This window comes from Pelobates fuscus, chromosome 1 (genome assembly GCF_036172605.1).
Source record: "Pelobates fuscus isolate aPelFus1 chromosome 1, aPelFus1.pri, whole genome shotgun sequence".
Classification (NCBI taxonomy): Eukaryota; Metazoa; Chordata; class Amphibia; order Anura; family Pelobatidae; genus Pelobates; species Pelobates fuscus.
Genome location: NC_086317.1, coordinates 298,813,422 through 298,830,670, shown reverse-complemented (window position 1 = coordinate 298,830,670; position 17,249 = coordinate 298,813,422). Strand labels below are relative to the sequence as shown.

The 17,249-nt window shown below is 40.8% G+C and overlaps 1 protein-coding gene across 1 annotated transcript in view; it reads right to left on the bottom strand.

Annotated features, from left to right (window-relative positions):
* DMD (dystrophin) overlaps positions 1–17,249 on the bottom strand; it is a 2,317,639-nt gene that overhangs the window by 1,490,906 nt on the left and 809,484 nt on the right. Inside the window, exon 13 of the mRNA XM_063457949.1 lies at positions 15,742–15,861. Coding sequence (XP_063314019.1) covers positions 15,742–15,861 — 120 coding nt within the window. The remainder of the gene's footprint in view (positions 1–15,741; positions 15,862–17,249) is intronic.

Here is a 17,249-nt window from a genome sequence, read left to right as displayed (position 1 = left end):
CTTTGAATTGTATTTAAAGATTCCTGGTTCTCATATGAGATAATGTAATGCAATTTTGTATATATACACACACACACACACACACACACAGTTATCAATTTTTTTTTAATTTGTCATTATGAGATTGCTAGTTCAAAGAGTAACTCAGATACACCACCTGATCAGTCCTCTTTAAGTTCTAAATGTGGCCATGGCATTATGTTGGAAATCCTACACACTAGAGAAGCACTGCAATTAGGAGTATCAGCATGTGCCCAAGCACTAAACCCAGAATTAAGGTCTATTTGTATGGAGCGAGACCAGTTGTCTGGAGGCAAGAGAGAGGGGCAGAAAGAAGCATAGGAAGCAGGGCCGGCGCGTCCATAAGGCGGCACAGGCGGCCGCCTTAGGGCGCACCGGCTCTGGGGGCGCAAAATTCCAGTGACCGGCAGGAGGGAAGTGCTCCCTCCTGCCTGGTCACCTCCTGGATCCCCGGAGCTGCTGGGAGGCGTGCGGCTGAAGTTGATTAGGAGGCGGCGAGGGAGCTCTCTGATCTCTCTGACCGGCTCCCTCGCGCGCCTTTTGCTGATGCCGCGGGAGCCGGAATATGACGTCATATTCCGGCTCCCGCGGCATCAGAAAACAGCCTGCGAGGGAGCCGGTCAGAGAGATCAGAGAGCTCCCTCGCCGCCTCCTAATCAACTTCAGCCGCACGCCTCCCAGCAGCCTCACTGAACCACCAATGAGAGACCCACGCCAGCACTCCAGGTAGGGAGGCTGGGTGGGACATTTAAATGTAATTTATTATTAATTACTTTATTAATTACTGTGTGTGTGCATGTGAGTGTGAGTGTCTGTCAGTGTGTGTGTAAGTGTGTCTATGAGTTTGTGTGTGAGTGTGTATGTCAGTGTGTGTGTGTCTGTCAGTATGTGTGTCTGTCAGTGTGTGTGTCTGTCAGTGTGTGTGTAAGTGTGTCTATGAGTTTGTGTGTGAGTGAGTGTGTCTGTCGGTGTGTGTGAGTATGTCAGTGTGTGTGTGCGCATCTGAGTGTGTGTGTTCGAGTATGTGTCTGTGAGTTTGTGTGTGTGTGTGAGTATGTAATTTTCTGTATGCCTATCTGTATGACGGTATGCCTCTGTATGTATGTATGTATGTGTCCGTATGCCTGTATGTCTTGTACGTATGTTTCTGTATGTCTCTGTATGCATGTATGTAACTGTATGTATGTTTGTCTCTGAATGTCTGTATATATGTCTCTGTATGCATGTATGTAACTGTATGCCTTTATGTCTCTGTATGTACGTATGTGTGTGTCTGTGTGTCTCTGTATGTCTTTGTATGCATGTTTCTGTATGTATGTGTCTGTATGACGGTATGCCTCTGTATGTATGTATGTGTCTGTATGATGGTATGCCTGTGTATGTATGTATGTGTCTGTATGCCTGTCTATATGAATGTGTCTGTATGACGTTATGTCTCTGTATGCATGCATGTATCTGTATGTGTGTATGTCTTTGCATGCCTGTATGTATGTATGTATGTATGTATGTATGTGTCTGCATGCCTGTATGTCTCTGTATGTATGTTTCTTTATGCCTGTATTTCTGTATGTATGTGCCTGAATGTCTTTGTATGTATGTTTCTGTATGCCTGTCTGTATGTATGTGTCTGTATGATGGTATGCCTCTGTATGCAAGTATGTCTTTATATGCCTGCATGTCTCTGTATGCATGTATGCCTCTGCTTGTATGTCTCTGACTGTATGTGTCTGTATGTCTCTGTATGATTATTGCTGTCTTTGTATGACAGTGTACCTGTATGACTTTGACTGTGTGACTGAAAAATGATGCCTGTGTGCCTGTGGCTTGGGAGGAAAGACACACAGGTGAAGATGCATTTTTTTTTTTTTAATGAGGGTTGGGGGCGCCAAAATGCATCTTCGCCTGTGTAACTAAAAATCCTAGCACCGGCCCTGATAGGAAGTACCACGTTGTGTGCATGTATCAGTGTGTGTGTCTATGTAGCTGTGTGTGTCTGTCAGTATGTGTGCATGTCTATGTGTATATACATATGGACAATATGTGTATCTATGGAAAAATATATACTGGAAATATATGGAACTAATGTGAATTATTAGAATATGTTGAAAATTTGGTAATGTATCTACAATATAATTTTCTTATCTATAATTCCATTATTCTGTAATTATTATTTTTTTCCCATCCAACAAAAATATTCGCTTTGGGTTCCATAAATAATGTTCTACCTAAGTATATTGATATAAAAAATTAATGTAAACATTACTTTCCGAGTTGCTCAAAATGTTTGGATTCTGGAAGTGTTTTTTCAAGCTGCTTAGTAGTATAGAGGTTAATCATTTGGCTTGATACAAATAGAATAACTTTTTTGGGGAGTATCAACAAATCATAAATGTAAAGTTGATATAATTAAAGGTTACAATAGGAGCATTATGAAAAATGTAGCACAAACTCACGTATGTCTCTTTAAGGCAAATTATTCTTATAAGTCCAGAATATGAGGGCAGACTTTGCATCTTTTTCTTTTAAGGGACAATGTTTTCATTAACATAAATTGATATAGGAATCTGTTCATGGATTTAGATTTAATGGCTCCCTATGACAATCTAACGAGATCTGGAAAATGGCAATTTTGCTTTCCTTCTCAGGAGTGGGATGGAACTACTTCAATTTTCTTTTTCTTTTGCTTTGATTGTACTATTTCACAGTGTGATATACAACAGTATGTCCGAACCTGTTAGATCCAGAAGAAAGTTGAGTAAGCTAATGAAATATGTGCCATATATCATGCCTTAAAGTAGCACAGATGTTAAGTAAGATGTAATTAAAATGTTTGTAAGCAAATAAATTATAGCTCAGCGTGAACTTTATTTCCATAAAATTCAAGCAATTAGATTTATGTGTTAGATAGGCAAATCAGCTAGCTAATCATGGTGAACCAGAATTGTAGTAGCATCACAAATGGTGCGCACATCCTGTCTAGATTGTCTTTTTATACACTTTTGGAAGGTTGGAACTCAACTTTTTTTTATTTATTTCTCTCAATCAAGGATTACCTGAATTATGCCAGTTAATTGCAATAACCAAATCAGATTTTAATATGTATGTGATATGTTATTAATCAGTATTTTTTTTTTACAATATCTGCTCTTTCTTTATGATGTTTTCTAGTAGCAACCATTCTTAATAGTAGTAAACATGTCTCATTGCTTTGATCTTTACTGCTTGTAGTAAGAAACTGAATCTAAATTATGGTAAAATAATGATAATATATTGCATAAACAAGAAATATATTGAACACTGCATGTCCAAAAAATAAATAAGTAAATAAATAAATTAATAATCAATGAACCCGTGAATGATTTCCTGCTCATCGCTGGTGAGTTTTTGTTAACACTTTTTATTATGTTTAATTCCTCTTTCTTTTTCCAAAATGAGGGTCTTTGATGGTTGGCTAAATTTGCATCCTCCTTCACTAACTTCTATATGGAGTGGTGGAAGAAGACTTTTTGGAAATGGGCTCAGAGTGGATTTGTGTTCCTGTATTTTGTTTTACAAATATTACATTGATGACTTGTTATTCATCTGGAAAGGGGATGATAATTTGCTTCTGAATACATTTACACTGATGAATAATAGCAATCTTAACTTGGGGTTTACTTTAAGTTATGATTCAGACTGAAATGTTTATCGTGATTTAATGTTATGTTTTACACATTCAGGCATTAGTATATGTACATATAGAAAACCTACTGCTGGAAATACACTTCTCCATGCCACTTCTTGCCACCCAAGACATCTCATTAAGTCTATACCAGTTGGTCAGTTCCTAAGGTTACGGAGGTACTGTTATTTTATGATGTTATGGAAGAGTCTAATGCTCTGAAGGAGAGGTTTTTTTTTGAGAGGCCTTACAATCTGATAGAAGTAGTTTTCTTTCCAAGACTTTTAACAGCAATTAATGTCTGATGAATAATTTTAAACATTCCTTACCAACTTTTGTACCTTAATTTAGTTCCTAATTTAAAAAAGTCAAACAAACTGTTCACAAACATTTAAGAGTAATGATTCTCTCGTAAAAATTTTTAATGACTAATGATTCTCTCCTAAAAAAAAATAATAATGGGAAATGTTAGTGTGTAGCAAAACAGTTTAATACTCTGGGGAAATTCTTTAAACCCAGTCTCTTTTCTTCTGGTCATGGTCAAATGCATAGCTGTCTTTCCATTTATGGTATGCACAAATATAGTGGGATTCCATGTTTACGTTGTGGATATGTGTAAGTTACTAATGTTGCTTCTTCTAGAGTCACGTGTAAAACATATGACATGAGATAATCCATTACTTGTTGCTCAACACATGTGATCTATCTGTATGAAATGCAACAGAGTAATTAATTCTCATGATTAGCAGTCTCCTACTACTGTTACACCTCCAGGTGTAACAACAGTTGCACAGGATGACTATGATGTCACTTATGGCTACACTCATCTTAATTCTTATCCTTTTAGGTTTCGCGCCTGCTAGGTGACCAACTAGTATTGGTATTAGCAGTGAAACCATAGTGTTCAATGAACCCCTCCTCAATGTCATGTTTCATGCCAAGCTGAATTCACAATCAGGCTAAACCAAAATGAAGATACCACAGTCTCAATGATACTTAACAACCAAAAAATGAATAGCCTACAATAAAACAGAATATTGTCATCGAGTTTAATATTTCTTATAATGTATATATCTTTATTTTAACAATGACACTGATAAACTGATAACGATCCATAAATGTGTTTTTAAATGACATCAGTATTTAGAATTTTAATATGAAGGAAAGCCACATGCCTTTCTGCTTCTGTTTTTAGAATTTTTTTAAGGATAATTTTAGGAGACAAATCACTTCTCATTGGTTGAAAGGAGAACACTTAAGTTAAATAAATCCTGTATAAATAAAACTGCATTTTACTTTGTTAAAAAATTATATAGCAATGGTCAAGCATGTTGAATGTGCTAATTTATGGGAAATGATGAATAACAACAAATAACAGTATTTTGTGAGTTTGAATGACAGCATCACCGAAACCAGCAATTGCTAATAACAACCTGACACATTCCAACAGAAAGTTTTCATTAAAGGAGTTTTCATGGGGGTAATCTATCTTGATAAAAGCAGATTAATTGAATGCAGAGTTGTATTAATTTGTTTTTTACATTTATAATTTCTGCTTTATTATAATTATTAGTACTCTGAAATAATATACATGTTATTTCAAAGAACCCCAATATAAGAATGACTTGTGTTTAATCAGTTTTAATTAATTTATGTTAATTTTCAAGTTACATTTGCTTGTGATTAGGGTTGAGCAAACCCGAACTGGAAAGTTCGGGTTCGTACCGAACATTAGGTTTTTTGGACCCCGGACCCGAACACGGACATATCACTGTATGTTTGGGTTGGAGTTCGGTGTTCGGCGATTTAATGATGCGTTTTGAAAGGCTGCAGGGCAGGCAATCAACAAGCATCACAGCCTTGCCTACTAATGGCATGGCTGTGATTGGCCAGTGCAGCATGTGACCCAGCCTCTATATAAGCTGGTTACTTAGTATTATTAAATTATGCCCCTACTAGCTATACCGCGAGTAGGGGCATGTCTAGTAAGCAGTGAGCAGCCTAAAAAAAAGCAAACATTCCCCCCTCCTGAGCCCCCACCCGCGACGTGCGTGTGGGGGCTTTTAAACTCAAGGGGGGACCTATTGCCCCCCCAACCCCCACCCCTGAGCTGTGGGTGGGGGCTCTAAATATCAATAAGGGGGGGACCTATTGTCCTCCTCCCTGGCCCCCACCCCTGAGCGGTGGGTGGGGGCCCAAAATATCAATAAGGGGGACCTATTGTCCCCCCCGGCCCCCAGCCCTGAGCGGTGGGTGGGGGCCCTGAATATCAATAAGGGGGGGACCTATTGTCCTCCCTCTGGCCTCAACCCCTGTGCGGAAGGTGGGGGCCCTAAATAACAATAAGGGGGGACCTACTGTCCTCCCCTCTGGCCCCCACCCCTGAGCGGTGGGTGGGGGCCCTAAATATCAATAAGGGGGGGACCTATTGCCCTCCCCCTTAGCCCCCACCCCTGCGTGGCAGGTGGGGGCCCTAAATAACAATAAGGGGGGACCTACTGTCCTCCCCCCGGGCCCCACCTCTGAATAAAAATGTAACCCTCCCCTCCAGGTGACTAGGGGTCCCCAAACTCCTAGTCACCTCCCTCCCCACCAAAAAATAACCCCTACCTACGCCTCTCATCCTAAAAATAATGAGGGGGGATCCTTATCTACCTAATATCCTCCCCTCTGGCCCCCACCACTGAGTGGCGGGTGGGGGCCCTAAATAAATATTTAAACCTCCCCAGGTGACTAGGGGTCCACAAACCCCTAGTCACCCCCCATCCCCACTCAAAAAAATAACCCCTACCTACCCCCTCATCCTATAAATAATAAGAGGGGACCCTTATCTAAATACCTGTAAAAAAAAACAAAAAAACATTTGATGTCTTCTTTCTTCTAAACTCTTCTTTTTTTCAGCCGCAAAAAAGGCCAAATAAAAATCCATAATAACTGACGCACAAAAAAAAAACGAGCGCAAACAAAATAAATCCCTTTTCACCCATGGAGGGCTCCGCGCAGACTGAACTCTGCAGGGTTGGTGCAGGTTTATAAAGCCTTGCCCCGCCCTGCAATTAGGCTCTGAGCACTCTGATTGGTGGGTTTAAGCCATCCAGTCAGAGTGCTCTGACAGGTAAATGAAGAGACTGACAGGTAAGTCTCTACATTTACCTGTCACAGCACTCTGATTGGTTGGCTTGAAATCCACCAATCAGAGTGCTCTGTATCATTTTATACAGCGTGGGAAAGTTCTTTGGAATTTTCCCACGCTGTGTAATTTGACTCATAACACTCTGATTGGTTACTTAATCCGCCAATCAAAGTGCTCTGTGTCATTTTACACAGCATGGGAAAGTTCTTTTTTAGGGCACCCACCCGTCGCCACTGGCTGCTCACTGTTTACTAGATACGCCCCTTCTCGTGGTATAGCGAATAGGGTCTGAATTTACTAATACTAAGTAATCTTTACTTAGTATTAGTAAATTTGGCTGAAAGACCAATTTAGGTCTTTCAGCCTTTTGGTAGATAGCTCGCTAATACCGTGGGAATTAAGGAGTTATCTACTAAGCGGCTGCTTATTTTATGTATTTTATGTTATTTTAAGTGATTTCCCTATCCACATTTGTTTGCAGGGCACTTGTCCTACTCTTACCCCCATTACCCTAATTCCTTTTGCAGCCCTCTAGCCCTTTCCAGGACTTTTTTAGAGGCATTCGGGGTCAAGTTCGGGGTCAAGTTCGGGGTCAAGTTCGATCCCGAACCCGAACCCGAACATCCAGGTGTCCACTCAACTCTTCTTGTGATATGTAAGAAAAATGTCTATATTTATGTTAAAACAATTATTATTACAGGTACATTACAGGCACTATAGCAACTTCATTTCAATTAAGTTGCCAACATGCATGGCAGTCCCGGGCATCATCTTCTCTGGGGCTGCACCGTTTCTGTGGAACTAACTTCCCTTTTTCGTTAGAGGCTGACCCAGTCTCCCCTCCTTCAAAAAATTATTAAAAATTGACTTAAAAAAATTAAAAATGTCAATTAAACTGTTAAACACCCTGAGGAGCCAGGTAAGGTCTAAGCAGAACAGGGACATGTGAGTGTCCAGTGGAATGTGGTAAAGGGTCTTGGGGTGTGGGTGGAGAAGTATGGGGTAGATGGGTGGGTTGCCATCTAACAGGGTAGCAGACAAGATGGGGGTCTTCACCTGCAGGTTAAGTTGGCTCATCTTTAGGCCTCCGCGGCTGTTGTTGTCTCCCGGTGGTAGCAGAAGTCCCCAGAGGCAAGCTCGGCCTCCGGAGCGTTTTGCCCCTCCTGGGCTCAGGAGTGCAGACATGGCCTTGCGGATCTGTCGGTCTGCGCCCGCGAGGCTTGGTTCAGCTCCCTTGCAGGCTCCGGGCACTACCCGGGCACCCCTTGAGGAGGCTGTCTCCTACACCTTCCTGTAGTAGCTCTGCTAGCCCCTTGCCCTCACTTGGGGTATTGTCCGGTCCTACCGGGCACCCCTTGCCTTCCCGTGGCTAAGCTGTTATAGGAACCGCAGGGCAACGGAGCTGCTCCTTCGGGGTTTCCTTGATGGGTTTTGGATTCCCCACAGAGTGAGGGATTCTCCTGGGGTTTGTCTGAACCTCAAGTCAGTGCTTGATAACTCTGAGGTGGAGGCTGACAAGCTCAATAAGGAGCTGTTTCTTGGACTGATGGATGGCCCGTTCACAGCCCCACCAATCCCAAACCTATGTGTCTCCATGTTGGGGGTGGCGCCTAAGAAGGAGCAAGGTAAGTTTCGGCTGATTCACCACTTGTCCTACCTATTCAGGGGGCTTGGTGCATAGTGATATTTATGAGGGATTGTGTAGGGTGTCGTACGCATCCTCTGACGCTGCGGTTTGGATGGTCTGGGTGGCAGGCCCAGGGGCTCTTATGGCAAAAGCGGATATTGAGGCTGCCTTTTGGCTGCTTCCAGTTCACCTATTGGATTGTTTCTTCCAGGACAGTTATTACGTGGACTTGTGTCTACTCATGGGTTGTTCGATATCCTGCTTCTATTTTGAATGTTTTAGTACGTTCCTGAAATGGGTGGTGTTGGAAGAAGCAGCGTGTAACTCGCATTATTTGGATGACTTCAAGGTGTTGGTCCTTCTGGTTCGAATGTGTTTTCACACCTTCTTCAAACCCTGGAATGGGTCTCTCGGTTCTTTGGGGCTCCGCTTTCCCCAGATAAGATGGTGGGTCCTTCCACTTGTCTGAGCTTCTTGGGGATTGAGATTGATTCGGTTGCTGGGGAATGTCGTTTGCCGGAGTATAAGGTGTTGGATCTGCTTGGCTTGGTCTCTGCCGCTGGGTCCCTGAAAAAGATTCAGTTGTGACAACTGCAGTCGCTCCTGGGTAAGCTGCAATTTGCGTGCCGGATTATTCCTATGGGAATGTGTTTAATTGCCGCTTGGCAGAGGTGACCAAGGGGGTGGAACGCCCTCATCATTATGTGCATTTCACTCGCCCATTATGCGAGGATCTAGCGGTTTGGTCCGTCTTCTTGGATGGGTTTAATGGTCGGTCCTATTGGCAGGCGCCTAAAGTGTCCAATGCCGAGCTCCACCTTTTCAGCTAGTGGGTGGAAATCAAGAGGCAGCTCGGTGGTTTTCAGTCAGATGGTGAGTGTGTGCAAGGTTTGTTACAGCTAATTTGGTTCTGGGAAGCCTCAGGCTGTTCCTCCCCAGCTGTGTCCATTAAGTTGTCTGGGCTGAGCTTTTGGTTTAAGCTCACCAGGTTTTCGTACATCACAAAGGATGTTCTAGTTTCATTGGTTATGAAGGGATGGCGTAAGGGACCCAAGCTTTCGGAGTCTCGGACGCTGGTTTCAGGCACTCTTATGCTGGGCTTGTTCACTGTTCTGCCGCGGTCTTGTTTCTCCCCATTCAAAGTGTTGTTGTTTCAGTTAGCATTCGCCTTTGCCTTTTTTGGGAACATGCTGGTGGGCAAGCTCGTGAGCCCACCCAAAATGGTCCCTGGGGGTTTGTTATTTTGGGATTTTTTTAGTGAAGCAGATGCAGTGAGGTTTTTGATTTGCAAGTCCAAGACAGACGTTCTTGGATGGGGCACTTGGGTCACGATACAAAGAATCCCTGGATCTATGGTCTGTCCTCTGGCATGTCTTCGTGCATTCTGTGAGGTTCACCCAGCAGGCATGGGTCCTTTGTTAGTTCACAGGGATGCTAGTTTCCTATCTCGTATCAGGGTTTTCCACATTGCTTTGGAGCTGTCTAGTGCAGAGTTTGGGGGGGCACTCCTTTCGTATAGGGGCTGCTACTGAGGCATCTCATCTGGGGTTGGCTGAGGAAGTTATCCAGAGGATTGGGAGATGGGAATCTGGGAGGTTCCGATTGTATGTTCGAACAACTGGACTGATTCCATTCCCCCTGTATGTCCTGGAAAGTGAGTATGGGTCATCGGCCATTCTTATATTCATTGGGCGCAACGGTGGGCTAAAGTTTGTCCCGGGGGACTACAACTGGGCATGTCACCAGCAATGGCAGAAGTCCATTGGTTCGGTACCCGGGGGAGGCGGTGGCAGCGCCTCTTGCCTAAATTGGTCTGTTTGCCTACTTGGTGTTCCTGATATTATTCTGATATATGCTGGGGGGGAACAATCTTGGCACTATTCTGGTGTGGGATCTGGGGGAGATGATCCATAAGAATTTGACTGAGCTATGGCTCAAATTCCCAAGGGTGTGTCTAGTGTGGTCAGAGGTGCTATCTCTGAACTATTGGAGGGGGGCAAGAGACCACAGGGCTCTTGAACAGAGCAGAATTAAACTTAATAAGCACATTTTGAGGTTTGTGAAGGGAATGGGGGGGGGGGGCTCACGGTGCATCACTGCATCTTTGAGAGTAACGCAGCAATTTATTTTAGGAGTGACGAGGTCCATCTGACGGAGGTAGGACTGGATCTATTTAATTTGGCATTGCAGGATACACTGGAGGATGCCATGGCATTGGTTTTGTGGCGGTATATGGCCCTTGTCAACAGGGGGTTGGACCAGCAGTCCGTGGAAAGTGGATGGGTAAGGCTGTCCCTCCCCTAACCTCAGATAGAGTTATGGATAACGGACGTGCCCACTGAGCCAATAAGTGGCTGTTGGTTAGCATTACGAAATGGAAGGCCCAAAAACGGCCTTGTGCTAGGTGGAATGAGGGGGAGGGGCAGCTGCCCTAAGTTATGTTTGGTTGGCAAGGTGATATTCAGTGACCTATCCATTTACTGAGTAATTGTGTATATAGTGTTTTATGTTAGAAAAGTTGAAGTTTAAAGGTTTATATATATTTATATTTGAATAAATCTGTGGCCTATTTTAATCCAAAGCAAGTCTGTTGTGGTTCATTTTGGGAAATAAGAGGTTGGGGTGGTTTATCAATGGTGAAGGTTGCCCATACACATACCTACACACATGGCTCCCAACTAATTCCTCTCCTGCAAATGTAATTAAAAAAAAAAAAAAACTAAGTCTTCAGTGAATACTATTCTACCAATCTACTTCCCTAATACTTCCCTTACCTTTTGTGTCACTTTGCCCCACTCCCTCTAGCATGTAAGCTCATTGAGCACGGCCCTCAACCCCTCTATTTGTGTCAAACTTGTCTGGTTACAATTACATGTTTGTTAGCCCACCCATTGTAAAGCGCTGTGGAATTTGTTGGCACTATATAAATATAATAATAATTATAATCTTACTATTGAAGGTAAACCCATTAGTTCACAGTTTGACTCCAAAATTTGGAAGATGGTGCCTTATCTCTCAGCTCGGCAACTTACTTTCTTTGTCTGAGGCTTCAGTCAGGAGGAAGCCTTGGTCGAAGCTAAAAGTCTCAGTGCTGTTCATCTATGCAACATCATTGGGGAGGTATTGCTTCCTCCATCTGTGGCTTAATTCAATGCTTCTCATGGAGGAGGTTTGGGAAACTGATGAGCACACAAGGAAGCACCAAAGGCGCATCTAGTACTTCTCTTAGGAAGACATTGAAGTTAAAGGGACACTATAGTCATCAGAACAACTACAGCTTATTGCATTTGTTCTGGTGAGTAGAATCATTCCATTCAGGCTTTTTGCAGTAAACACTGTCTTTACAGAGAAAATGCAGTGTTTAAATCACAGCTTAGTGATAACTTCACTGGCCACTCCTTATATGGCTGCTAGAGGTGCTTCCAGGAGCAGTTCTGCCTAGTGTGCATCACAACATTCAGTGTCTCTACCCTCTGTATGCAGACATTGAACTTTCCTTATAGAGATGCATTGATTCAATTTATCTCTATGAGTAGATGATGATTGGCCAGGGCTTGTGCTAGCTCTGCCCCTGATCTTCCTCCTTGACAGTCTCAGCCAATCCTATGGGGAAGAATTGTGATTGGCTCATACTCCACTTCTGAGGATGTCAGAGGTCAGAGGCAGTTCAGAGGCAGGCAGGGAAGAGCCAGCATCTGCAGACTTGAATACAAGTATGATTTTACTATATTTAGGGAGGCAATGAGGGTTAGGTGGAATAGATGGTGGTTTTAACACTTACGGTTTAGGAATACATGTTTGTGTTCCTGACCCTATAGTGTTCCTTTAATGCTTTCCAATGAGTTGCCACATCATGTGACAATGTTTTACCTAGTCAATGCAGCAAAAGCAGTGCCTCCAGTTCTATAAAACTACAGTTTTGAAAAAATCCACTCAGTAATCCATCATGGATTGATTCCAATATGCTGGTGAATATATTATCCATCCACCACTCACTTAAAGCTGTCCCAAGCAGAATGTCAAATGCTCCCACAATCAACATGCTTGCCAAGACCTTGTTACATGTTCTAAATGATTTTATCCAGAAAATGAAATATTGTTGTTGCTGATTTTATAATATATATATATGCCAGAACTTTGAGCCCATATACAGGCAAATAGCTCTAATAAAAATAAACTTCTTTCCTGGGAAGAGAAGATAGATTATGCATTTATACTGTTTCAAAACAACTACAGTGATACAATGGATGTCAGAAAGATAATTAGTGCCTTCTAACCACCTGTGTTTTGAGCACAGGTTTATGTTATTCTTCAAAATGTGTGCATACTGATTTGTTATGCTTGGCCATATACCAAAAGAGAGGAAATTACATTCAGAATATTCTGTGAAAAATATACACAGTTCTTAAAAATAAATATCACAGGAAAAAACATTTTAATTTTAATGGTTACATTGGCAAACATTTTTATAATTCTGCTGACTACATTTATGATTTGTTGACTCAGTTTATTGGTGTTATCAATTAATTTATGTCTTCCATCTCATAATATCTGCAGTGCTGGACTCTTGGGTATTCTCATTTATATAATAATATTGTATGCAAAAACATGCTTCTTTTTCTATCTTCTGTTGTGACGATAATTATTCTAATTAGTTAAGCAGCTATTAGTTGCATATACAGTCAGGTCCATAAATATTGGGACATCGACACAATTCTAATCTTTTTGGCTCTATACACCAACACAATGGGTTTGAAATGAAACAAACAAGATGTGCTTTAACTGCAGACTTTCAGCTTTAATTTGAGGGTATTTACATCCAAATCAGGTGAACGTGTTGGAATTACAACAGTTTGTATATGTGCCTCCCACTTTTTAAGGGACCAAAAGTAATGGGACAGATTAACAGTCATAAATCAAACTTTCACTTTTTAATACTTGGTTGCAAATCCTTTGCAGTCAATTACAGCCTGAAGTCTGGAACGCATAGACATCACCAGATGCTGGGTTTCATCCCTGGTGATGCTCTGCCAGGCCTCTACTGCAACTGTATTCAGTTCCTGCTTGTTCTTGGGGCATTTTCCCTTCAGTTTTGTCTTCATCAAGTGAAATGCATGCTCAATCGGATTCAGATCAGGTGATTGACTTGGCCATTGCATAACATTCCACTTCTTTCCCTTAAAAAACTCTTTGGTTGCTTTTGTAGTATGCTTCGGGCCATTGTCCATCTGCACTGTGAAGCGCCGTCTAATTAGTTCTGAAACATTTGGCTGAATATGAGCAGATAATATTGCCAAAAACACTTCAGAATTCATCCTGCTGCTTTTGTCAGCAGTCACATCATCAATAAATACAAGAGAACCATTGGCAGCCATACATGCCCAGGCCATGACACTACCACCACCATGCTTCACTGATGTGGTGGTATGCTTTGGATCATGAGCAGTTCCTTTCCTTCTCCTACTCTTCTCTTCCCATCACTCTGGTACAAGTTGATATATATATAAAGTCCTGATGAAAGTCTGTGCGTAACAGACTGAAACGTTGATTTATTTGTAAAGTAAATTAAAAGTTAAGTTTTATACTTATTCCAAGTCTTGGGAATGCTATCTGGATAATTTATCTTTATATATATATATGTGAGAGTACAACACTGATGTCTATAGAAGATCCCGCAAAACAGCGGCAGCCTCCACAGATAGTCTCATGATGTGCAAGACGATCCTTTATTCCCAAAGCTGTGGCTAGTGATGGCAGTGGGATGTGACACAACTTGATGGCGGTAACTCTCCCTTCTGCCAAACTTTTTGAAGTTAAGCATTTACCATAATACAGAGTAATCTCTACTTATTTTTATTATTATTATTATTGTTATTTATATAGCGCCAACAAATGCCACAATGCTGTACAATGTGTGGACTAACAAACACGAAAATGTAACCAGACGAGCTGGACGCACAGAAACAGAGGGGTTAAGGGCCCTGTTCAATGAGCTTCCATGCTAAAGGGAGTTGGGTAAAGTGACACAAAAGGTAGGGGTAGAAAAGGATGTTTGTTAAATAGTATTCACAGAAGATTTCTTTTTTTTAACAGTTTAGGGTGTGGGGGGAGCTATTATCAGTTAAGCTGATACGCTTTACTGAAGACGTGAGTTTTCAATTATTTTTTTTGAATGAGTGGAGACTGGGTGAACATCTTACGAAGAAGGGAAGAGAGTTCCACTACTTATATATGATATGAAGTTTGTATTCAAAATTCTACATATGCCACCTGTAAACTCTCTGCTTCATAGCTCTCTTCTGTGTTTTATGTTCGCTTCCCTGCCATTACAACTACCTTCATGTCAGGAGCCCTCCTGACCGCACCTTTGTCTCTTCTCCCATTACTTACTACATTCAATTTAGAACATTTCCTTTAATTTAGGACCCTCCCATTTTAGATCCCTAATCCTTGCATGTACTTTCTGTATTTGCACATCCTCTCTTCAATATAGGATTCTCCCTCTCTTTCAGTTTTGCCTTCCACAACCATTATTATAAAGCAACCTACCTTCCTTTATAGTATTTCCCATTTTCTATCAGCACTATCTACCTATATAAATTGCTATGTCCTCCCTAAACTAACCCCCTTCTTATCTACCAGCAAAAGCACCTTTCTTGTTATGACCTTCTCCAACTAAGGACCATTTAACTTTCTAAAGATCCTTAATAATGTTGTGAATGCAAGGTTACATTAGTATGTCAGCTAGTTCAGTGATGCCCTGGACAGATATTTCATATGTAGCAGACAGTTTGTTGTGTCCGACACAGATATATCACTGTCTGTCCTGCTGCCGCAGGCGTTAGGACAGGAAAAGACAAACAGAAAGGCGTAATCTATAAACAGATGCTTAGCACATAGATTAACCAGGGCTCACAGTTTCAAGTTCTACTCTACCAAAAAGGAAAAGTGAGATAGAAAGTGTCCAGAACAACTTTACCATACTTCAAAGATAAAGATTAAGAGTCCATTGTACACTTAATATGTTGACTTTCTACTTGCCAGGGTGTAATATTTAAAAGCCAATGGCTTCTTGGTGAATGTTAAATTTGAGCCCTGTAATAACTATAGGCAGCTCTAAAATAAAATAATGTATAATTAATACACATTTCCATATCATGCAAAGATGGTCATAATATATTTACTTTAGTTAAAATAAATGACAACAATATAAAATATGGCATAAACAATAAGAGAGATAGGTGTATGCTTTCTACTAATACTGGTTTGTGGATTTACGATTAACGTTGGAATACACACCTGCAATTGGTCTTCTAATGCAGCTGTGGCTTTGTCTCCACTAGATTCCTCCACAACAACCACCATATGAGTGAGGGAGTTTACTCGGACTTGCTCCTGTTCTAGATCATCCTGCAATACCTGTAAAATTGAGAGAGACACATATTTATGATGCACATTTTCAACAATTGAATAAGAATCCACAAAGTATGATGCGTGTGCCAAATATTTCATATAATTGCAGGAAGTCAAATTCAGTACAAATTATAGATTTCAATATTATCACTGCATACCTAACTAAAATATAACATTATGTCTATTGGTGACAATGACTTTAATTCCCCAATTTAATAACTCCATGAGCCATTCCAATTTGTTCTTGCACACAGAAACAACAACAATTAATCGTGCTATGTAAAAATAGTGTTTAACTGCTTAAGGAACATTAATATTGCATGCCAGACTGGCAATCTGATCTGTAATAATCCCATACCAGAAATGCTAACTTTGACACTTCAAATTTAGTAAGTTACTATTCACTCAATATTCACCCTGTCTCTTAACTGGTTTGTAGCTGCAGATTCTATTTTTAGGCTGAATACAGTTTGTTCTTTATGCTTTACAATTTTATGATTCTTTAGTCTTCCCAGATATGGGATACCAGGGAACAATATCGGAATGACAGGACAGGATCCCAAAATATGGAATGTGGTGCAGAAATCAGTACTATTGGGAGGCCTGTGACAGTATGCATTTAGAGTCATTACTGTATGCAATGCTAAGAGGCTGTCTGTAGCTAACATTAATATTTTGTGAAACGTTGTATCTTACCCCTTAAATTCCTTTCCCTCCCTTTCACAGACTTGATTACTGAATTTGTGTTAGAGCAGTGTCTTATATTTGGATAGTTTACTTGATTTGGACTCCTAAATGCCAAACTTTATTGGGATTGGATGGGTCTACCTTCTTATGTTTATTTATGCTATTATTATTAACCATTTTGTGGTAAAAATATAGTAATTCTACATGAATGGTTTCAGTTTATGTTTATATATTTACTTTTTTTTTTTTTTTTTTTAGAGATATTTATACCCCTTCAATATCAATATTAACTATACACATAATTATGTATTTTGCAGTTCACCCTTATTTATACTTTTGTTATAATTACCAGTCTGTAGAGGAACAAATTTCCCTGTAAGAAGCCATTAGTCACTGATTTAATGCCTGTAAATGTGCTCAAAATGTAAGCTCACAACTTGCTTTAAAAAGGTAGAGGAAGTTTCAATGGGTCATATCATTCCTACAATCAGGGATTGGGGAAGAATGAATGGACTCTTCCAATTCACTGTGAGCATTACATTACCAGTCCAGAGATTGATAAAGATTAGTATATACGTTTTACATATTTGTATTTTATAAATATATGATTTAACTGTATTTACTGTATGTGGGCATTATGTTCAAATTAAGACAATATTTTTACAGTCTGTTGCTATTTTTAGTAAGCTGTGCTGTTAGTAATGCCT